Source organism: Stegodyphus dumicola, chromosome 6, assembly GCF_044657685.1.
Source record: "Stegodyphus dumicola isolate Sdum_Otavi_A_Nest chromosome 6, ASM4465768v1".
NCBI lineage: Eukaryota > Metazoa > Arthropoda > Arachnida > Araneae > Eresidae > Stegodyphus > Stegodyphus dumicola.
This window is the reverse complement of record NC_140773.1, coordinates 32,695,043-32,720,857: the sequence shown is the minus strand read 5'-3', so window position 1 is coordinate 32,720,857 and position 25,815 is coordinate 32,695,043. Positions and strand designations below refer to the sequence as shown.

Here is a 25,815-nt window from a genome sequence, read left to right as displayed (position 1 = left end):
CAAATAAAAGTCGTTTTGTGAGAGGTAATCTGGCTGTTTAGTTGGAGCGTCGACGTTGGAAATGGATCGGATCGTTGTGAAAAGAAATGCGGTGCTCTGGCTAATAGTTTAAGCTTCAAGCTCCCTCGAGTGCTGCTATCGATTAAAATATCTAATTTTGGTCGATCTCGAATTTAAGCGTAGATTTTCTCTCTGTCGAAGTACTAGGATGCCATCCTCTTCCAAAACAGGTCCGTTTTATCACCATTAACTATCTTCTTATGCAAATATTCCCTCTCCTGAATTAATTCTGACAGACGTTCGGAAAATTAAAACCCATTATAGAAACAAACCTATTCTAAAGTGGCCAGAACAAATGAAGCCAATGTGTAATTACAAAATCTATAATAAACAAAAAAATAGCTACATGGATAATAGCCAGAAATTGGCAAATGTTGCAGAAAAACAAAAACCTGTAATGGATACATATGCTGTTGTTTAAACTTTGCTTGAAAATGAACAAAGAATTAATTAAAAATTATAAAAACTGTGAAAATGAATCAACGTTAACATTAAAAGTAACGTAAGAAAATTCTTAGTTAAATTAAGAGTCTTTTGTTTGCTACACAACATGAATATGTTCCTTCAAAGTTTTCCATTAAATAATACCTTTCTTTCAGGCAACAATTCTTTACCACTTCATTGTTTGTTTTATATACCCCGTTCCAAAGACTTGCACCATTTTTGCGAGTACTCAAAAAGCGAATCGAAGAAAAATCAGCATCGATGTCCTAATCCAGTCCCTGTGGATGAACATTCTTGTCTCTCCTCATTTTCTGCCCAATGTTTCACAAAAACTTTTACCCCTTTCCTTTTTTTTTTCCTGACAACGAGAAACAATGCACATCTCTAGATGCGCGAGATTCGTATTCTATTTTCCGAATGGATTTCTTTTTTACTATTATTTTCCTTTTCCTTCCATTTTTCTATGTCTCCGCTACTTCCTTTCAGTCCTCTTTGATGGAACTTGGGATAAAAGATAATAAATGTGGGAACTTTGACACATTTATCGAAATGCGGATCCTAATTTCGAACCCTTCGAATAAGAAATTTTATTTTTTTCCAAACATTTTTATGTCGGCTGCTGTTTTTTGGTACAAAAGCAACCACAAAGACATTTGAGACTGAGCTTTTCAAAGAGGAAATATGATGGTCACGTGCAACAAAAATGCAGTTTTTGGCAAACAAAGCCACGAAAGTCTTTTCCTCATCTTTCTGAAATACAATAGAAACTGCCTTTCTTCGTCATTGTTACATTTCATATTCTTCGTTCACTTCATTAGCTGATAAATATGTGGCCCAGATGGAAATGGTTCTTTCTTTGTCTCAAATGAAATATATTCCGTCTGAAATTCATAAAAAGATTAGTTTGCACACGCACTTGTATTCGGATAGAAAGTTCAGATCTTGCAGGATCTTTGAACTGCTAAATGTATTTCAGACTTAATAATAATTGCACATTTTCTCAGTTAATATATTGTGACGTTATTTTTCTTCCTTTGGTACGTACGTTACGGGTTTCGTGTGGATTTGGAGTGAATAATGACAACAACACTTGATGAAGTATCGAAACACGCTTTATTTAGCCACTATTAATCAGCACAGCTCCAAAATCACGTTTATAGTCGTCGAAAAACTACTACAGACACGCTGTAACAATCAGCGACACAACCTTCAAGGAATCAGGCTATAACGGTGAAGACAGCTTCACGGCAAAGCACCGGAGTACAACTCCCGACTCTCCTCGGTCGTTCTCGGAGAGACTCTCCACGCTACAACTCGCGATGCACTCGACGATACACAAGAGTACAGCTCTTGACTCAGCACACTCTAACACAAAACTTGACGATGCACTAACTCGCGATACACTAAAAGACTCTCTCGATGCACTCGACGAGCAACTCGGCGCTAGACTTCGAGACACTCGCTTACTGACTGACTATCAACTCGCTAGACGAAGCACTAACTCGATATTAACTGACTGTCAGTGTACCAGTAGTGTTTATATAGCTGTTGACTTGTGTTCGAGAACATTCTAGGGTAAACCAGTAAGAATTCGTTCCAAAAGGTTCTGCATCCATGTATGGCATAGCACCAATTTTGTCGCCAAAAGGGCGATTTCTCGCCAAATGGGTACCCCTGCTTACCCTTCCCATTTTCTTGCAACCCTAAACCTGCTTTGAGGGGAAGCTATCTTACCGCTCCTTGACATTTCGTAGCAATATGACACTAGAAAACATAGCAACGTTTTTAGCAGTACAGTAGCAGATGCTGTTTAAAATTGCTGATTCAGGTGGCTAGATTTCATAGTGAAAGATGACGAATCATCATGCATTAAGATTTTGCATAAAGAAATTCAACAGGCAGCAACTGTCTTAGAAGTAAGCAGTGACTACTTGGTTGACCAAAATGCGGTTTCTCCTGAAAAGTACAGAGATTTTTCATACCTTGAGGCGTTATATAATTTGGCAATCAAAGATATTAACAAAAGATATCTTAGCTAAAAATGTAGAGCTCCTAACGCGTAAGAATGGAGCTATTAAGAAACACGGAATTTACACTACAGGAAAACATTATCTGAAGCATTTCAGGGTCTTTTATTAACCCCCCCCCAGTGTGTATTAACGTTAGCCTTCTTTAACTGTTTCCTTTAACATTAACCATTCTTTTCCTAAAGTAATGTGCAAATGAAATTGTTTCATTTGCATGTATTGGATTTTTTTCATTTTTAAGTACAGAACTAAAAGAATTTTAATTACCGCAGGCTCTCGCAGCTGAAATAAATTCAAGTGATAAACTACATTGTATTAATTAATTACCTCTTTACTTGTTTTCCATTTATTGTTTCGAACCAATCTTAGATTTATTTGGTCTCTGAGATAAATTCAAATCTGGGATCGAAAGCAAAATTCAGCAACTGCTTTTTACAAAGGGATAAAACAATTTGCCCATATCTCTTTCAAACGTATGAAAATTTTTAGAGCCCTCTCTGATAAAACGTATTTCTTAAACGATTATTTAAAATCATTTTTCCTATACTGCAAATGTCTGAGCTATGTAAAAGAAGGCTAAATAAATAGCTAGAAAACTTTGATTCAGATATGTTACAGTGTACTTTTTCTTACTCAAGTGTTACATTGTGCACTGTAAAGAGAGGGTTTCGTTTTTATCTATGCAAGCTTCACCAAAATGAAAAACTACAGGGTGATTCAGAATGAATATAATGACTACAAACAACTATAAATATTTAATTGTAGAAAAAAATCGCAGGGTCTATGTGTATCCTTTGCCAAAACCAATTCCAGAACTCAGAATCTTCATTTCTAATGCCTTGCGTTGGTAACTTTAGATATACTTCAGAATATATTGTGTGAAATGAACTATTGCTTAGATGTTGTTCTTGTTACCAAGGGGAGTCACATACAATGTTTATAAGGTATGTAATCAAAATTTTGAACTTGCTTCTACATTCTATATAATTCATATCGGTAAATTCTTTTCAATTAAATAGTTATAGCCATTTGTAATCGCTATATTAACTTTGAATCATCCGGTACGTTGCCCAAAAATTACAACCTTACTCATACAATATTTCATTCAACATTTCATACTCATTCAACACACTCACAACATTCACAGCATTCATACTCATTCAACATTTCATATTTTAAAATTGTAAATCTTATCTTAGGTTAGTAAATGTAAGTAGGTATTTTTTCAGAATGTATAAGGATCATTGAAGAAACTGTGTTTTGCTTAACTATTTGACTGAATTAATATCATTTAAATACGTAGCGTTGGATCTCTTAAATAAAGCTTTGCTTTTTCTGTCTCGATAAAAAATGTAAAGTATTTATTTATTATATCCAACCAGTTCATTTATCTTACTTTATTTCCCCCCTTTCCGTTTTCCTGCTAGAATGCTAATTTTAGCTGGCGAGTATTTATATGAGGTAGAAGTAAAGAGTATTAAAGGAAAGTTTTAGATCGCTTTAAACAGAGCACGCTCAACCTGCTGGAGGCAACGTTGCTAGTTGAAATTCTCCGATAGCATCCTGTCTTCTGGGTTACGTTTTCTTGCCAATAATGTTTATCACTGCGGTGTAGGTTTGGGCCAACTTGCGAGCTAATTATTTCTGTGTGGTCTGTGACTAATTTATGAGTTAGATTTAGTTTAAATTTGAGTTCCTTACATTTTGAGATACGCCATAACTGCTGGCTGCTTCGCTGAAGTCTATTATAGCCTTGACTTAGTCCATGCTAACTAATAGCCTGAGACTCTAAAAATTTATACAGCAACTTAGTACTATCAGTTATATCACATAAATCTTCGAAGATCCTTTATATGATTCTGGAATTCGACTACGATTTCCTCTTGCTTCCAGTAAAAGAAATTTCTTATTATCGTTAGCCTGTGCTATCATTTTATTGCGATTATTTCTTCGCTAACTAGATGAGAAGAAAATATAAGGCTATAAACAACGACAAAAGCAATCAACAATAATTTTAATAGAACTTTTACATTTAAATGTTTAAATTTGTACAAATCCAAATTTTTCCACAGTATCCACTTCAATTCCAAATCCTTCATAAATTCTTTGTACATAGTCTTTCTCAAAATTAATGATAATAATTTTCTGTGTTAAATAGCCTGGAAAGAAAAGTGGTTGCCGAGACAGGTTGAGAAAAACTTAGGTAACCATTTTAACCTTTCTCCTTTGGCTATCTTTATACTAGTCTGTTTTTAATAAAATGCGTAGTAGTTTTTGAGTCTTCCTTGGATTTAATCCCATGTAAACATATACAGAAGGCTGAAAAAGTTATTATGCGACAACGTTTTGAGTTAACAAACCTTGCTTTTGAAATGTTAAAGCTAATGAAGGCAGCTTACGTGGATTATCTTTTATTATCAGGCTTAAGTTTTCCGATGACACAAAGCGCTGATAGATTAAAAGGAGAACGTTGATGATGAAAAGGGCAGGACTTGCTTTAACTTCAAGAACTGAGAAAAAAGTGGTTCATGCAAATACCAATATCGTATGAGAAAAAGAGTTGCACATGGTTGTTTTGAATCTGCAAACACATGGGATTTTTACCACGATACAAACATAATTTCTTGGAACAGAATTAATGAATTTATGCATCTAGAGAAAAAATCACAACACTTATCTTCGCATAGTATAGCCCTGATTTTGTTTCGAGCGATCCCTTTTGCTTACTGAACTCAAACCCACATCTAAAGATATTAGTTAGGGACAGCTAAAAACATCCAAGTAGTTGCAAAGAGGTGTTTGAACAACGAAAACGGAATCTTATTTCATTTGGTAATTTTGAGATGACAGCAAGACTAGAATTACTATATTCGATCGAAGATGTCTATTTTGAAGGTCATGAATTGTAACTGTCTGTATATTCAACGAAAAGCGATCTTATCGTTGCCATTATTTTGGGACAGATCATGTGTAGATAATATTAAATAAATTTAATGATTCATATGATATCTCTTAAACGGTTGTTTAGTTAGCTCCTTTATAATTATTTTACCAGTTAATAATATGTTTGTGGAGTTATCAATAGCAATGTGAACTTTAATTTAATGATCCAATAAATTTCTCTCGTGAATGGTTGTTTAATTAGTTTATTTATAATTATTTAACAAGTTAACATGCTTATGGAGTTATCAACAGGTTTTCTGTTACTTCCTTGTGCGAAGTAAAGGAAGTACTGTAATTCCCAAATATTTCTCATATCATATTTCAACGGTAATACCCATTTTGATCACTCCAGAATGCATCTAACGACGTTTTTGCATGAAATCTCTACATGCTGACAGAATAAAGGATTTTTTCCCCGAAAAGGATTTAAAACGAATTTAAAAGGGATTTTTTCCCGTGACGTCTCTATGTACATGCGTTTGAATATACCGCATAACTCAAAACCGACCAGCTGTAGAACGCTGAAATCTTGTATATGGGGCTGCTATAACATCACGTTTTGCACCTCTCTTTCTTATTGCAATCGTCCTTATAAAAACATATATATATATATATTATATCCACCCTCTTACCCGGCTCGGTGAGCTCTGTTTTTTTTATTCTCATACGTTGGTAAATTGCGCATTTTTTGCCTTAAAAGTGATCGAATTATGTTGCTCTCATGCACTGTTTAAGGTTTCTATGCCTTTAGTTAAACTGCATGCAACAGTGATAGAATTATTAATAAAGTGCAGCTAAGTCTAACGAGGAGCAGTCAGTTAGTGCACCAGCTTCAGATTAGTTCTGCCCAGTGGGGCCAAGCGTCAACTAAATAGTGGTGCACCGAAAATTTTTGCTTTTCTGCCCCTTGTCTTAATTATTTCTTTTGACGTTGAAACTCTTAATTTTAATTGCAAAAACTGATTCTTTAAATTTTTCATGATGTTTTGAGTTTTTGTATACTTTTGCTTTGCTTAGGAGTGAGACCTGAATTTGATTGAATAAGAAATATGTCTCTAATGCAATTCGAGGAAACAAGTTTAAATAAAATGTATCAGAAAATACGTATTATTTAATAGGTCGTACAAGGAATTCATGTTCTGTCCAGATCAGAATTTTTTCCCATACTCTTACTCTCTCAGTTTCCATTATAAATATCATTATTTATGAAAGCCTTTACTTTTTTTATTATACAGGATATTCATTATTCCATTAAAATTTTAAAAATTCCTTACATTAAATTTGACAATCGAATTCAAAATTTATTACACTAAAATAAAGGCAAACTCATCAAGCCCCCTTCCGCGTTTTACAAACGCTTAATGTTTGCTTTTGTTGATATGGCTGACATCTGTTCATCATCAGAGAGATTTACTTGGACAAACTGAAAAATTGCCTGATGCCACAGTTGAATGCAAAGAGCGATTTTCAAGTAGTCAGTTATTATGCTGAATATTAGTGATCATTATCAGGATCACTTATACTATGGTATTTTTAATGAGATAAGGATATATAACACTTATCTCAGCCAAAATTTTCCGGAAACCAGAAATTATTTGCCAGAATAGGCTAATAAATTTTTATCCCAAAAGTAGATAAAACGTGCAGAACAAAGACATAACGTGCTAATTCAGTGCTTATCCCGGTCTTCGTATTTAATCCCATGTGATTTTTTTGTTTGGTTTTATCAAGGACAAATCTTTTTACTTCCATTCTTGGAGATATCCGTGATCTTTGCCGGCGTATCACCAAAGCTGTGACTATGGTTAACCCTGAAACACTAGCATAGGGCAACAGTAGTGGGATACAAGTTATTAATGAGTAAATATCTGCATTATAAGCAAAAATGGACACATTGAGCAGTTGAAAATATGTAAGAAAATCTGATATCTTTGTTTCAGTGCAATAAAATTTAGTATCTGTTGCATAGTCATTTGTCATGAATTTGTATATTATTTCATGAAATTATCACTAGCCCTGTATTTTTGTTTACCAGTGATATTTTATTATTTATAATGCAGAAAAACTATTTGAAAAATATTTCTTTACTTGCGATATAAACGCAAAAAGTAAACATCTGAATGTCGCAACTGTTTACAGAAAAACTGCTTTTTAAAATTTAACTTTTAAGGGTAAAAATGTTATTGTAACCAAAAGTGTTAAAGAAAATTCTTCAATTTCATATGCAACGTCATTTTCCAACGAAATGGTATTTATATTTCTCGAAAATATTTGCCAGATGGCTTTTTTCCCTATGGGAAATTTCAATTTATTTAATAGCTAAGCATAAAAATGACAATGATTTTTAAAAACTTACTCCTTAACATTATCATACGTGTTTGCATATCTGCATCTTAACGTGAGTTAAAATAATGCTTACCAACTGTGAAATAAATTTGTCACACATCAAATTCACATCTTTGTATAGCTGTCGTAAAGAAAACCGATATGCTCTAAAATTTTTATATTTCTGATACAAGTAAATGTCAAAATAATATTTCTTTAAAAACACTACCTTCAGACAAACACGTTTTCTATCTGTAATGGCGTAAATGTTGTATGGGCTATTGACGATAGTGTTTATGGGTATCTTATCTACAGCATATCCTCCGGCTCCTATATATTTTACTCATATTTTATTTTTAATCTATAAAACATGCATGTCTTGTCAATTTCCAAAACTTCGAAAGTATTGAACAATATTTATTCAAATGCAAAGATGAGACAGACACGATTTCTGAAAATAAATATTTTTTGAGCGAAAATAAGCGAAGAAGTATTTGGTTTTAAAAGTAGTAAGACATCAAAAAGAATTATTTAAAATATATTGCATGTTAAAATGCAGTCTACAGTTTTAACATATATGCTATAGATTTGTCATTAACATATATATACTATAGATAGATAGATAGATAGATTTCACTTTTTGTAAATGAATATCGTATTCATTCGTCTATTTCTTACTTTCCAACTTGCATGTCTCAGCATATGATTTAGAAACTTTTGATGTATGGAAGCAATGTATACTGATACACACACTATAGGCAGATAGCAAAGTTCATTACTTAAAAAATAATGAAGTTAAAAAAGGATTGTAAACATGTAAGTAATATTATGTTAATTAATCAGTTATTTTGATTTCAGTCTTTACTACAACTTCTCCTTTTCGTATTCCTCACCAGAATACAAAAAAGTAGTGAGTATCTAAGCTCAAATTTTTTTAATTTGAGATACAGAGAGTGAATGTTTCTGGCATCGCTTGTGCGTCACATAGTTAGTTTCCTGCCAGCTCTAATAGTTGTAACTATTCGGCTTCGCTGTCTCTCGTTGCCGGTACTTTAATTCTGATGCTTTGGTAGAATTAGTGAGCCAGCTTCTAGTGTAGTATTTAATTATGTAATCCTGGACCTACTCAACATTTGATTTAAATTAGACTTTTCGATTAATTTCCATTACCACGAGTTAAGGGAATTGTAGCACAATAGAGTGTCCTTGTGTTCTAAATTCTGTTTAAACAAAAAGAGTATTTTAAACTTCTCTAGACTTTATCATTGTTCTCAGACATAGCGCTAATTCGCTTCATGTCTGTTAGGTTATAGGACTTAAGTCGCAGCATGACCAGATCACGTGTAACCTTATAAATAAAATTTGAGAAAACAAAGCAGAAAGCAGTAATTATTACTATATCTATTCACAAGTAGCATACACCGTGTAATCTTTCCTATTCGATTTCCCATTCTGAAAGAAAACTCACACTATTTTTTTCCGAGTGCAATGATTTTGTCAACTCTATCCTGTTCTAAAGTCAAAACCCGCATTTTGTGCAATAGATTTAGAGTCCAAGTCCGTATTTTATTTATATTTCTCATACTGGAATTTTGTGGGAGAATTTTCAAATTTCGTGTGTTGTGATAAACTTATCAAATGAGCTGATAGAAATTGGTCTTTATTGTTAAAATCTATAGCATGGTTTGTCCTTACAGTTACTTCGAAATCAGATTTGGAGCGTAAAACTGGGAATTAAGATTTAAAAAGCACGCAAGTAAGGAAACAACATTTCTCCTAACTTCATATTCTTTCTTGCACATATAAATTAAACTAATACGTGTGAACAGCTAAAAGTATCATTTGTGTCTTTGAAAGAAAAATTTTTGAGAAGTATTTTTGGTGGCATAAAATGTAGCAATATCTAGAGAAGAAGAAATAACTCTGAACTCTATAAATCCTTTAAAGAAATAAATATAGTAAAATATATAAGGATTCAGAGAATTAAATGGGCAGGACACCTGTGAAGAATGGATGAAATCTAGTAACTAAAACAATCTTCTCGGCCAGACCATTCGGCTACCGAAACCGAGGGAGACCTAAACTTAGGTGGCTCGACTGTTTGAAAACAGACTTGAGAATTTTAGAAATAACCAATTGAAAGTCCATGGCCAGGGATAGAAGAGCTTGGAATTCAATTCTGAGGAAGGCAAGAGCTCATCCTGGACTGTCTGGCCATTGAAGAAGAATACGTGTGAACATTCTGAGAAAGCGTTCCAATAAATTCAACTAGCAAACGTTTGAGTGCATATATAAAAATCAGCATACACGCATGTACATGGTAAACTAAACTCTCCTTACTCATTATGGGGAAACATAATGTGTAAGATAAAATTAGCTACATATTCGTATCATGAAAAATGCCATTCAGTATGTAAAAAGAATTTTCTGGAAAAATATTATTAATGAAATTCTACACGTCTTTTCAATTTTTAATCTAAGCGATTACTATTTAGATTCTATCTTAATGTAAGCGAATAAAATCCGTTTTATTTGCATATTTTTAAATATCTAATCTAAATTTAATTTAAAATTTCATTTCTAAATAAATGTAAGCAGATTTAATTAATGATTTCATATTTGATTTCATAATTATTAACATGCTCTTAAAAAGGATTTTTCCGACCTAAATGCATACTTACTTCTATTGCTAAATAATTCCAAGAATTCTGAAAAGACATCTGGGCAAATATCAGTTTCAGAGGAAGGGGAGAAAGCATCTGGAAAACATTAATTTAGAGAGGACTTTGTTATATTATATTCATTTTATGTGATTTCTGTTACATGCTAGCAGCTTAAATTGACACAATCAATCCCAAAGTTTTATATTGTGAATGTGAAGCTATGGTGAACGTTTTGATTTATTATGATGTGCTTTCCCGTTTCATGTATAACTTCATAAAAACTAGCAAAACGCAGTCATTTATACTCTGATATACAGAAAGAGTAATCAGAGAAAATGCTATCCAAGTTCCATAAATGTTCCCTTTCCAAATAAAGGGAAGTTGGAATTCTACTTTCACATCAGAGTAGAGGAAGCCATAAATATGTTCCTCTGATGAGGTAATGAAAATAAGTCATCATCAAGGAAAGTTTTCTCGTCCAGTAAGCATAACAAAACTAAGAAAAAAATTTCCTATATTAAATAAAAAATACTGCTGATTCCTTAAGGTCCTTTACGATCATAGGAATCTAGACTACGAAAAGGAAGAAGAAAGGATTTCATAAGAAACGGTTTACTTCCAGTAAGTGAGAGCATAAAGTGTTCCCTTTATGCTATAACTAGCGAATGACCACATTAATTCAAACTATGAAGTTTCTAAACGAGACTTTTATGCCACCCTTAACATTCTTGCGAGAAAGTAGTTATAAGTAGGAAATGTTTGCCTGCTTTTTCGTAATTGCAGTATGTTAACATTTATGGCTGCAATTTCGGAGTTTCACTATCAGAGACAACATGCTTTAGCATAATAAATGCAAAATTCATAACTTATACGCACACATTCTTTATTATTGATAAGAATTTGATTTTGGATTACCAAGATATTTCTTTCAAAAAATCTGCGTCATTCCTAAACACGTTTTCCCTATAAGCTGTATAAAATATAGTTCATATCTTCTATTTCAGTCATTATATGTTCAAATTTTACGGCGAAAGGAAGCTTAATACTTTGGAATGAAGTTTCTGTTTTCTGCCATGTGAAAATTTTCAGCCGAAATGAAGAAATTTAAATTACTGAAAAGACAATTTATAGACTTTACAGCAGAGTATATACTTAATTTTTTTAAACCGTCGCGCATTTGCCAAGGTTCATAGCCGAAACGGTTTGTTACTTAACCATCTGGTTTTCGAGAACGGATTGAAGCTGTAACGCAGAGAGCAACTGATGTTACAGGATATTCAAATATGGCACGGACAACTGATTTTTCCCCGCAGTAATTCCTACGGCACAGCAAGGGACCTTGTATATTACGGCTTTTACCTACAATGTAGTGCAAACGTTAGGGAAAGAAAAACTGCTTTATCAGGACCTCAGAGGTATTTTTTTTCCCTCCACGGTGATTTCCCCGCCCGTATTTCACCTTCCTGATTGGTTGGGGAAGAGGAGCAAAATAAATAGCAATAGAGGAAAATGAAGGAAGATAGTAAATTTTTAGTATCTTCTCTCATTTTCCTCTGTTGCTATTTATTTTGGCTATCGCCATTAACTGATGTAAATTTCTTAACGTTATCAAAAGGTCTACGGCCGTCAAACTTTGACTTACCTTCTGCTAAAGATCTATGAAAATTTCTGTGATTACTGTTAAACTCGATTTCTGTTCATACCCCGCTGTGCCGCGTAGCTTCAGTGACACTCGCCTACTTTCAGACTTCACCGCTAACACGAGTAACTGCTCTAAATTCCCGAGTTTTGTAATTCCACAAAATCCTGAATCGGAGACAACAACCTAGGCAATATTATTTGGATAACCTCCGCATCGGGTTTTTTCCCGCACAATAAATTCATGACTTGTAGTTTCCGCAATATAAACTCAGCCAATTCAATCTTAATTTGACCAAACAGTTCCGCTTCTAGTTTCGCCCTACTTTCACCAATGCGAATGCTTTCACAATGGCGGTTTTAAACACTACAGGTTTTTAAGTTTCCCACCTTTTTTAATTCACCTAATGAAAATTTACCGGTGCCTTTGTACCAACTCAGTGCATTTTCTCGACGGGTGTTAATTTCTATTGTCGAGTAGAGAGAACGAAACGAACGGTTCCAAAAAGCTCACTACTGGGCTTCTACCATCGAGCATACTGGCTGGTTTCATTCACGTTCGCATAGTGCCTAGGATGAACCCGAAGCCTTCCACTGAACATCCTGAATCCTGTGCCAACTGCAATTTTAGGGAGGCAGAATAAACTTTGTGATATCATCTGTAATTTGTTCGGGCGATATTTATAGGATTACACGTGATCTGGTAATACTGTTTAAGTCCTATAACCGTAATAAATATGAAACCAGCTATTGTTATGTCAAGAATAATGGCAAAGCCTTGAGAAAATTATAATAGCTTTCTTATTTAAACAGAACTTGGAACAGAAATGACGCTTTTCTTCTACTGTAACTACAACTCGTGGTGGTACACAATTAAATACTCAAACGGAAACTGGCTCAATAATTTTACTGGAGGGTGAGATTTAAAATGTCGGCAACGGAAGACCGCAGAGCCAAATAGTTACAACTGTTAGAAATGGAAGGAACTAACCACACCACATAGTGCGCACGCAATGCCAGAAACGCTCTCTGTGACACATCGAAAAATTTTCAGCTTTAATGTTCACACCTAATTTGCATTCTGGTGAGAAAATGAGAAAAGATGAATTATAGTAAAGGATGAAATCACAATAACAGGCTATTTAACGTGAGATAATCTGCAAACTGACTAGATGTAGAGGAGATAAATTCTTGGTTTCAGGTACTTACTTTACCTGAAATTAAGTGTTAAATCTTAAAGCCAAAGGTAAGCGTGTCCCCATACAATGTTACCAGGCATTTCATCATATCCAAGCTGCCTGTAGACGCAACCCAAACTGCATGAAGTGTGCATGGGACTATTTTTCGTACGAATGTAATAAGCCTGCTGAAAAACCCTTAATATTGCACTTTTAGAGTTGTTCTAAATTCTGTAAGCTTCAAGTTGATAACCCCCAAGCAAGAAATATGCAGATAGAGCAGTTATGAGCAAGACATATACCTCATCTGTCACTGGGACACCAAATTTTCTAGAAGGAGTTAAGAAAATCTATCAAGATTTAAAATCTGTAGTGGATACTTACGTTTCCTAAGATCCACACAATTTAATAAACCAAACAGAGACAATACTTGTTTACCAGCCCCCCAACTAGTACAACATAATGACTAATTTCTCTAGCAACTGCTCACCTATGGGGATGCTTATCAGGAATGGGCTAGGCAGTATAACTCAAGAACTACATAATTTTGCTACCGACGATGATATTGATATCTGTCTAATTTTCGAGCGCCGACGACAATCTCAATATTAAAAAATTACAAGTCGCATCACTGCGATGGACTTCATCACCGGGGTGATGGAGCCTCAGTGTTTGTTCATAATAAATTCTCTTCTTGCTTAGTTGAATCAGAGAGTAGCATGGTTTCGAGATTATTAAGGTCTCTATGAATCCTCCTAAGTATGGTAACTGAATTTTTGCAGTTATTTACAATCACCTAGAGCACAAACTTACAGATGCCAACCTTTCGGCCATTATCCTAAACACGTCTTCAATCATAGCAGGAAGAGATTTCAACAAAGCATATCACATGGGAATGTCAAAGCTCTAATTATGCAGGGTGCTCACAACTACTATACAGAAAACAACCTCATTGCAATCTTGGTGCCTAATGAGCCTTCTTAAGGCTTTTTATGCAAAACTCTAGCTGCGAAACTTTAGATGGTATTCTCTCCAGCAAAGGTGTAAACATGGTATTAAATGTTCCTAACAAATTTACGTCAGATCATGCGCTTACTATTGCCACTCTTGGAGACTCTAAAGAATGTACCCCTACTGCAAACTTTATTCTACCTGCTGACATATCACCGCGGGTGTTCTACAAGTATTCCTGTGCTTTACGTTTTTTAATGGGGTGGATTTCCCCAAGAAAAGAATTAGACCCCAATTTAGTTTTCGCCTGCAACACGAACAATGCTGCCATTTCGGATATAATCATGCTATAAGCAGGCTGCAGGACATTGTGTTTGATATAGGGAAGCGATGCTCCCAGCGGAAGATATCAATTAATGCTTCCAAATCAAAGCTTTTAATTATCAGTCAGAAAAAACGTGAGTAACTTGGACATTGCGTAAACATAGACAATCGCTCTATGTTTACGCAATACAAGTACCGAAGGTGGCTAACGTTTCTTATTTAGCAATCTATTTAAACCAAAAATTGACATGAAATACATAAGTCAAATATCCTGCCGGTAAGGGTGTTGCCGCAGCAAGAACACTTTACACTTTACTTAACTAAAGTTCAAGATTAGTCTATATAAGAAACGATGAATCTATATCAAAAAGTGGGTTTTATAAGAGACTTTATACATTAGAGAAACGATTATAAAATTTATGAACTTGGTGGTTCTGGAGACTCCGGAATAGTCACTTATTGGCCCGCCCCGTAGTCTGGCAGGTCCTAGAGCGGGACGGCTCTAGTAGCTCGAGTGGTTGCGCCCTCTGGTACGTTGGGTAATGTCTCACTGCGACGGGCAGCCCGAGCGATTGGCAGGTAGAAAATCTGACGACCAGTGCTGTCTGGGCAACTTGTCCTAGGCTGTGTGTCTCTCTCTCCAAGGTGCGAGGGCGGAGGTTGAACCTCTGTGTCTGGTTCTGAGGGGCGAGGGAACCTCTAATGTGGTTTAGTCTCACGAGGCAGGGAAGCCCTAATTTGTTATTAGAGAAACGAGAACTGCTTCAAGAAAGGCATTAATAATCCTAAAGGAAATTTTTCTCTTTCCATAAATTATGAAATCATCCCGGATGATTATTGTATTAGGCCATTTGCGCCTCACAGATTAAGATGCCATAATTTCGTTACTGAAGGCTAGTCACTCTCCAATCAACGAGTTTTGATTGTACATAGTTTCGTATATATGTTATTTATTTGTGATTGTTTTCTTTTCCAGCATGTATTGTATAATTGTATTGTTGTGTATTCAGTTTTTCACACTGGTTTCATGTTTCTTTCTGTATTCACAATGGGAGATTTGCACTGTTGCAGGGTAGCATGCTCTTCAGTTATGTCTCTGTTTGAGTACTTTTAAACCATGCTATGGTTCCCTCTTTGCCTTACCTCTTCAGGTTTCCGTCTAGGGAATTATATTTCATTACTTATATGTGATGTGCCCTGGTGCCATTAGTTTAACTGAGCTTATTAAAGCCTATCTTTGCCCATATTTGCTTATCTGACTACAATTCTATAAATATCGTTCTTACTCCTTCCACCTTTGAAAATTACATTTGCTTTTGAAGAAGGACATTCAGTGTCTGATCACCTTTAAAATCGATAGAATTTATTCAAAATCTAAGACGATGTAGGTTTGTCTTTTTCCCTGATTTTAGGAATGAAACAGCCATGTTACTGTGATTCATATATGTAGAGTTCATCTCAAGCTTAAGCATTTTCTTTAGGCATAATCTAATACTGTGTATTTTTTAGAAAGGATATGAAAATACTCTTTAATACTTCCTCGTACTAGCGCAAAAAAAAGAAAAATAAGAAGTTTGACGTTTGTATTACTTTTATTTTATTCGCGTAAAATAATTTTGAATGAATAGTTTTGTGTGAAACAAAAACTAATTCTGTTTTTCTTTACAGATTAAAACATTGGGTTATCCATCATCCTTCGCTTTCCATCCATGGGATGCAATAGCCTTCTTTGATCACATGGAACATTACATGGAATCGCCGACTGTCACAGATTATGCTTTCAGAGACGAACTCCATCGCCTAGTGAGAGCTTTTGTACGATCTGGAGGCTACCGCTCTCCAATACCAGGATGGAAACCCTATCCTCAAAACACGGCCCTAATTGAAAGAGACAATATCACAATTGTTCAGAGCTATCACCAAGATAAATGCAGCTTTTGGAAGGACAAAGGCTTTGAGAACTACGCATGGGTCAGCTAGATGCTTGTAGCACGGACTTCTTGAAGTACTGGAAAGAAGTACTCATTTACAATCGTCAAGGAACATATAAATGTCCAAATATAATCAAGAATTTGCAATCAGTTTTTAGCTTGACAAATAATTCAGAAATTATGCAAAGAGATTAAAATCTTAAGCTGAAGGGGAAACATGTATGTTCCTCAAAAACCGTATTAGCTTCTTCTTACGCAAAGAAGTCTTGAAATATAAGTACTATCCATGGTGTGTGTGTATGTGTTTAACAGTCTCAGATTGATTTCTGTACAAATATGAAAACATGTTGAGCTATTTAATGGATTTCGTAAACATTTCATGAAGAACACATAAAAGGATTGGTAAAAAAATACCTTCTCTTTTCATTCACTTATGATCTGTAAAGCATTTCCTTTTCATAAGCATAATAATAAATAATACATTTTCATCCAAAGTTTTATGCCTTTAGTTAAAACAAGGAAAATAATTCAAAGAAGAGGAATAATTAAAATGGGACAAAAGAAAATTTTATATTTAATATCTCAAAATACACAAAAAAAGCAAATTACAGATAGGCATTCTGAACAATACGCTTACTTGATTATTTACTAGTATGAATATCACATAATAAAGTGTTAAGAATAATCTACGTAATCTATCTTTGGAAAAATTTATTTAATAATGTTTTTAAAGGCTGCTTAAAATTGTATGAAATTTAATCTGCATTTATCTCTCGAATAACAGCTACATTCTTATGAATTATAATTTCATAATTTTCAAAAAATATCTTTGATCTCATAATTAGGTTTCCTTAAAACAATATTTGCGTTAATTACTTCAATATTTAATTGAGAAGGTTTGAATTTAATGCTTAGGAATTTATTTAATTTTTGTCTGACACAACCCTCTAATTAAAGATACTTACCATCGAATCTGTAATTAAATCAAGAATTATAATAAATCCATCATTACCGACCGCTTATGTATAAGCCATATGATTTCCTCAGAGAGACCAACGACTCATATGTAGGACGATGGTGGAAATGAAGTCACTCTATAATTTCTCGGTAAAGTCCACAGAATCTTCACTCGTATTAAGCAATGGTGTATAAGAAGCTGAGACTCATATTTGCGACACGTAGTCTCAGATTTTGACCTCCTGTTTAAATGTTATTAATAGTGTTATGTAACATTAAAATTGGTAAAATAATATTAAAATCATACTTTGAATTAAATAACCTTATTCTCGTACTGAAATTAGTTTTGGGGTATTATTATATAAAAATATATTGTCTGTCTCTGAGAGACGGCACCCTTTTACACGTAGCTAGAGAACGTATTAATTGCTCTATAAGTTATTTCTCCCGCCTTCTTAGCATGCCTTCGTGGTGTGCTGGTCAGCACGCTGCGCGCGTATTCCAGAGGTCAGTGGTTCGATTCCCGGCGAAGGCGTTGCTCATTTTTGACATCTCCTGCTTCCAAAAAATATCTAATGTCTCTACAGTGTCGCCCGAACTAAAAGGGTAGTGGATGATGATTCTCCACACCCAAGATTTGGAGATTAAGTAAGTAACATGAATGCTGTAGTGTAGAGCATTTCATTTAAGAGCTTTGTTTCATAGTTATAATAAGATAAAAAGATGCATATAAGAAGTAATGGATAAGAACTCAAGTAATGTTACTCAGTAAAATGATACTTTTACGGAAATTATGAAGATATTTTACCATAATTTTGCTTTTTAATTTAAAGCTAGAGCAAGATGTGTGCCCGCTGTTTTAAATATGAAGTTTAAACATCAATCAAAAAAAAAGAACAGTTGAATAGTGGCCTGCATTTGTTGACGCATTTGGTAGTAATGATGCTATCAGTGTTTGTGCCATATATTCCGTGAGCTTCAAAGAATATAGCGTTTATCTCACTAATCAAAGTCTCAATGAGCATATCAGCTCATCTAGGAAACAGTGCGTCGCATGCAATACGACTACAGCACTTTTTGAGTATAAACTATCTAATTATTCCATCGGTTTACGTCTATTAGTCTCAGTTCTTCAATAGTAAAATTCTTTGAATTTTTGTATTTTGCTTTAAATATTATACAACGTTTCTCAGTGAAAATGAAATAGTAAATCCAGGTTTAAAATATTACTTTCTTAAACAGCTAACCCTATCAAATTTTGTCATGGTTAAAACTTTCCAATCAGTCCAAGTTTCGCTTTAATCAAATTCAGCTTTAAAACCAAAAAATGAATTAAAATTCAGGGAATCTAATACCACTTTCAAAGGTCTCCACTATCCAAAGCATTTATTCTCAGTTTTTTTGTATGTGGAAATGAGCCTTTGGATACCAAATTTGCGTATATTGCACTTTACAAATATCGCTCATGTTAAAATGTAAGAATTCATTTTACATAACAAAGTTGGTACCAAATTTCGTTTCGAAATTACATTCCCCACTGAATCTCTTATCTCTTTCAATTATTACAAACGCCTCCGATATAAAGCGAACAAGCTTGCAATAACGCAGACTGAGATGTCAATTCGAATGGCACTGAATACCAAACATACTATTAAATGATGTCATATGAATTGTTTCAAATATCCCTTTGCAATTTGAGTCCTAATACTACAAGATCTAATATTCGTTGTCATCGGACAAACGTGATGGCAACAAAATTATGTCATGCACTACTGATAACTCATATCCTCAGAGGCTTGTTAAGGAAAGATATTAGTTCACTATTGTAACATTTAATTATATCTCTATCAAGTTCTACCATGAGTTAAGTAATTGGTGCTGAGAGGTTTATTGAATCATGTGCCAAACAGAAGCTTCCTCACGCCGTCGGCACGAATAAACAGGTATAATATAGTCTATCAAATATGAGTCCAGCTTGTTAAACAATGCATCGCTTCAAGTGTTAACTGCATGGTACTGAAGTAAACAGCTTTATTACTACTCTCATTTTACTTGGCATGTTTTAAAGTAAAATATTTAATTTTGCACCTTATTTTATTAAAAAACTTAAATGTATTTTAGTATTCTTAATCTCAGAGTCTTTTTATCCGTGAGACATTTAAACCCCAGGTCTACGAATATAAATCTTCAAAATGTTTTTTGCAAGAATTGAGAAGAGAAGCAATGGGAAAATCAATATTCATTTTATTTTCATCTACTAAAATTAGCAGAAGATTTTAAAAATAGAAAAGGTTTATTAAATAATAATTCTTAAAAACATTAATAATTGAGTAATCATATTTTCTGAATAACAAATGTCCACAAATATTACATAAAATGTTCCTAAAAAATAGTTTATTTAATAGAAGTTCTTTGAAGCTTTTACAATGTATCAATCAAGTTTTTTAAAACCCAAATATAAAGTATCACATTTGTTCGGAAATAAATTACGTAAAACCTAGAAACTATACAATATCATTTAAAGCAAATATATAAATATTTATCCTTTTCAAGATAAAATATAAATCCTTTGCAGTATTTTTATTGGTAAGTTCTATTTCAAATGCATCAATAGAAAGTGATTTCCATACTCTGATTTCTACAAAATGTATTTCCAAAGAAGGTTTCTACTAAGGTGATACGTATTGGAAATGATATTTTATTTGGTTATTTGATTTGGTGTGGAAAATATCTTTTGAACTTTTGCATAATTCCCTACAGATAAAACAAAAGCAAGCTTATGTACCGGATTTCTATCAGCAGATTCCCAACTACTAAATTTTCAAAAACTGAATGCTTTATTAACTCGCATTCATACTTTTAAGCATTTAATGTTTTTCTTTATGAAATACTTTCATGTGTAGTGAATCCGTTCCTAAGTTTGCAAAAGCAATTTTAGAAGTCTGTCTTTTAAAACATAAGATTGCATAGGGCCAATAAAAATGTTAATGTTATGTATCTTCACTGTGTTTGTAACAATTCACGTAACCTTATTTTAGTCTAATACAATTTTCTGAAATCAAAAGCACAAAATATTTAGCATTGCGCAAAAATTTTGTAGGTCCCTTTCTTCCATAAAAGCCATTCATTTTGACATTAATTTTAAAGAAACTTCAACTTGTAAACCTTTCGAACTCATAAAAATGGATGAAGAAATATATTACCCATGCTTAGTATTAAATTTTAAAATGGGTTTAGATACTATAAATGTCTCTTTGCATGAGGTTTGCCAACCAGTTTTGCCCCTCATCTATATTTGGGAATTGAAAATTTAATTTTTATTCGTTAAGGAAACTAAAAAATGTGATTAATATTAAAAAGAACATTTGAAGATTTTTGGATGAACTAGAGGATAAAAGAGATCTAAATTGAATCGTGTTCAATTAATTAAAAGAAAGAAATGTTGAGTTATCATAGTTATCCTACGACAAGCTTGCATTTAGTGAATTTGAATCCGTTCTTAAAAATATTTATTCTGAACATAGTCAGTATTGAAGCTATTTGAAAATAATTTCGTAAAAAATTCAAATCTTTTTATGGATTTAACCTATTAAGAATATTTAAAAGCTGTTAATTTTAAGAAACGCGAGTGACCGTAAGTACTGCAGAAGTTTTTGTACTTAGCTGCATTTGGTAAAAGAAAAATTGAAAATACTTTTTAATAAATAACAGTTTTCAATATAATTGAGATTCTAGAATTTTTTTCTCTTGGAAACTAAAATTTGTGTCTCTTGGAAACTAAAATTTATTTATTTGTTTTTGTCTTGGAAAAATGTGTAAAAATGTGTCTCTTGGAAACTAAAATTTATTTATTTGTTTTTTGGCACCCAATTTGTGGTTTCGGTAAATTTTAAATTTCTTTTCGTATTTCTACTGACAAAAATAAAGTATAAATCATTTTTCTATGTCATCTTCTTATTGTTTTTCTTTCAAAGAAAATCTTCACCGGTGGATATGAACTGTTAATACAGAAAGAGATGTTAATTCTTAAGTAAACGTCCCTGGTAAGTGTTTAATATTGTACAACGAGATCACCATTTCATTGTGGTAATAATTTAAACACGATTAATCAAAGATCTAATTTGCGTCGTTCAGTGTTTGTTAAGAAATTCAAAACTCAGCCTGATGTTTATAAATTTCTCTGCATTATAATTTTAATGTTTTTATTTACATTTCTTACATTTGAATAAGTCAGAACGTTAGGATTTGAACTAAGCTTTATAAAAATGATTCAAAATATTCTAGAAGACAAGATAAAATAAAGTACGAAAAAAAAATGTTCTTTCAGAAAATTCCTTCATAAATTCTTGTAAATATTCTTATGGTCTCCTAAAGAAAAATTAGTATTCCATTTGAAAAACGTCATAAGAAATTTCACATAAAAAGCGAAATAGTTAACAAAACAAAATAAACCTTTCAACAGTTTTAAAAGTCAAATTAAAATTAAATCAACAGATTATTTCGCTTTTCATGTCTTATCAGCTTGCCGAAAAACTGCTTTAAAATATGCAAACGACTTTTGCACAAACGGAAGCAAAAAGGCTCAGGTTTGTAAACATAACAAATGACGATCAAGAATTTAAACCAAGTGTTTGCCTGGAACTTTCGCATAAATATTTGTAAAGATCTTATTTAATTTCCCTTCTATTGTGTTTATTTCCGTAAATCATTTATTTTCAATTTCTTTTTGCATGCAAATGAAATATATGTTAATTCAAGCTTATTATTCTGAAATTTGTCATCCTAAAGTGCTTTTGATTTACTTTCCCAAATCCTCTTTATCCTTTGTATTGAACAAACAATAGTTCCTTTCATTCTATTAATACCAAACAGCAAGCTACAAACAAAATAAGAAAATCAGATTAAATTAAAATAGCGATCTGCACACAAAAGAGAAGGGCAAATGCACATCCGTAGCTCGTAGAAAATGTATGGGTGTTTGTGGTATAGCGGAAAACGCGTTCAAATTCTTGTTTAAAAACATTGTGTGTAATATCAGTTTCATAAAAGTGTTAAATTAGCTTATAATAAATAATACATAAAAAAATATTTTTCGATTTTTAAACTTTAGGTATACATATTTAAAACAAATACAAATATCAAGGATGTTTCGTATTTTTAATAATTTTCTTTGTTAAGATTTTAACAAAACATTAATTAATTTCTATTATATTTAATAATGCAAAAATATTTAATTCTGTGGAGCTGTTATTACTTTTAAAATAAATCTTTAAATTAATAAGTACAAATTAAGTGTAATAATTTTAATTAGTTCTAAACTATAGTATAATATTAATTGCATTACATTAAATTACTGTAATGTAATTTTAAGTTATTTAAGCAACTTCAATTTGAGTTACTTACTGCTGCTCTTTTTTTAAATTACATGAATCTTAAATTTTATAATGTAATGCATGATAATAATAAAATTTTCTGGCAATTTTCAGCAAAGTATTAAAACTTTTAGAGCATTTTATTTCTTTTAGTGAGCTGAATTTGCTTTTTTTATTCCTTATAATTCATGATATATTCCTTTTAATTAATAAATAATATTTCTTTATTCTTTATAATTCCTTATAATTAATTATAATTATCCTACATTAAATAGTTCTGCATATAAAAATCTGTCTCTACAACCGATTAGACTGCTAAAAATCATAACTAATCTTTCGTTTTAAAGTTTTTCTCAGTAAAAATTGTTGTTAACTGCATTAATTATTAATTATAATTGTTAAATTTAAATTTTATTAATTTTGAGGTATATAACACTGAATTGTTTTTAAATTTTTCTCTGGAAATTAAAAAACATGTTGTATTTATTACCAAAACACAGCCTTTCTCTACAACCGATTAGAGTACTAAATCTTATTAAGTAATTTATAGCTATGATTAAAATTAATATTCAGAAAAGTATATTGGAGAGAGAGCTAGTTTAAGATAAAAGATCACTGTAGGAAGAACAATGTTAAAATGTGTAATTTCTTATAATATTTATTACTTAAATTATGAAAGCAATTTCGCAGGGTATTATTACAGAAAAAAGAACTACAAACTTTTTTTGGATCTAAATTAAAATAAATGTATAATTTTTTTAGCAATATAATAATTACAGAAAAAGTAGTCTTATTAATGTAGTTGATATCTCTTGCTCAAAAATGTTACTTTTTTATTGTTTATCATGAATTTTATTCTCATAATAAAATAATAATTCGTCTGATTATTTTAAATTGTTAGCTTTATATTAATGAGATTAAATTAAGTGGTTGTCTCTACATAAATTTATAGGTATTTATTTTAATCAAATTCGTTTCTTACTTTCATATGTTTTGTTTTCTCTTTCAAAAATGCAGTTTATTGCAACAAAAACTAATGAGCCGTACTGAAAGACTGTGTTTTGGTAATAAGTGCAAACATATAATTGAAAAAAAACTTTCTTTATGCCGACTTAAATAAAAAGAAACAAACATCATAAAGCCTCAATCTCTATATTGTGTTAGAATTATTTAAAATTTTTATGTAAGATCATTTTTAATTATATTAACAGTTTTCTTTATTTTTTAGAGAACGCGAATAAATTTTTAATACATGCAAAATGGTTTTGCAAGGAATTAACGTTTCATGCAAATATCTTTACTTGAGTATTTCTAACGGTATTTTCAACGGTAAGAAATTATTTAACAAGCCGCAAGAATTAAATCTTACATTGGTAACATTTAAATAATTTAATATGCAGCAGTATTTTCAGCGGTAAGAGTCACTTTTAACCTCTATACTTAGTTATAATTTTGATTTTCTATGAAATAATAAAAATGTCATAAATAATTCGCGTCTTCATGTAAAATAATTTTTTAAAACTTTTTCTCTTTTTATTTTATGTATTAATTTATAATTTGTTTTTGAGAATTTGAACCTCTTCACTACCAATTTTCTGCTTGACGTTTAATGATGTTTGTGTACCAATTAATATTATTATGATCATAAATATACCAAATTTTGATTTAGTCCTACAATCAGAGGATTCTGTGCACAGAAGTTAGGAAGTGATTAAGCTTTAATGGAAAACAATTATAAAAAATTCATTACCATGAAAAATATCTCTTATTGCAGCTGTTAGTCGTAATACTGTAGCAAGAATTTGGAAAATTATTTTAATTTGAAGCTGATAAGCGGTAAATTGCTATACTGGTTTCTTCAAGTGCTAAAAGACTTCTCCAAGATTCGTACTTTACCTTTGCAGTGAGTGCCAAAGAAAGCATTGAAAGTATTCTTTGCACCAGGACAATGGACCTTCTAAGCAGATTTTATCCATTCAAAACTGTTCGTATCTTGTCAGCTTTTGTTTTCAGCTTGAGATTAAAATGCTTCACTTGTGTCACTCAATCACTGCAGCTGAAACTCAGCTGTTAAGTTGCATTGTATAAATCTGTATATAAACGTTTTGTTAAAATACAACTTTTTAAATATCCCTATTGTATTGATTAAAAGATAAATGTTACAAAAGCTTGAAATGTTTGTTTGTCTTGCTGTGTAATGGACATTTCTATTATAATATTTTGATGAATTAGAAATCAGATTTTCTGGACATTTCACTAAGAGATAAATCTCTGGGTAAACGTACTGGTTTCCTTATCAAGCCATGAGAAATGTTATTTGTTAAATATGCAAGAATGCATTGCAGATAATGTCATCAGCAACAACTTCAGAAAAGAAATTTCTAGAAAAGCAATAATCTTATACTAAATTTTAAATTATAGGGCGTGCTATATTAAATGCAGCTTACCATTTTAGGGAAAATATGCATGAAGAAACAGGAATAAAAATAAATTATTCGTATTAATTGTTAAAAGGGATGGACTATATTTAGCTTTCAAACTTTTCACCCTGTTCTATGCTTTTTTTCTTCAAATTTGCGGTTATGTATCTTTCACTGTTTCTTCTGTGGCATTTAATTTTGAAATTGTTTAAAAGAAGCATTTGCGAAAACGTGTGTTGGCATCTAAAGTGAAATTCTTCGATATTTGTAAAAAAATAACAATAAAAAATGTGAAAGCTTTTATACGTAAATCTACCATAGCAACATAAAATACAAGGTTTCCGAAACAAAAAGTACCCAAATCGAAACGCATGGTAATTTGATTTGTAGAGATATTGATAAAAACATTTTTTTGTACTTGCCTTTTGTTACGTTAAGGCAGTAGCATTGTAGATAATATTATTAATATATAATTCATTATTATAAACAGAGCTGAATTTTAAGATATATTTCCGGTTATACCATTTGCCAAGGCTAGTTTGCACAGACTTTCTAAGAGATGTCATCAAATAAGTTCAATAA

General features: G+C 32.2%; 1 protein-coding gene across 1 annotated transcript in view; it reads left to right on the top strand.

Moving 5' to 3' along the window:
• LOC118199568 (uncharacterized) overlaps window positions 1-24,988 on the top strand; it is a 753,888-nt gene extending 728,900 nt beyond the window's left edge. Inside the window, exon 11 of the mRNA XM_085818213.1 lies at window positions 16,222-24,988. Within this exon, the coding sequence (XP_085674339.1) occupies window positions 16,222-16,533 (312 nt within the window). The 3' untranslated portion in view covers window positions 16,534-24,988. The remainder of the gene's footprint in view (window positions 1-16,221) is intronic.
• Window positions 24,989-25,815: the final 827 nt, after the last annotated feature.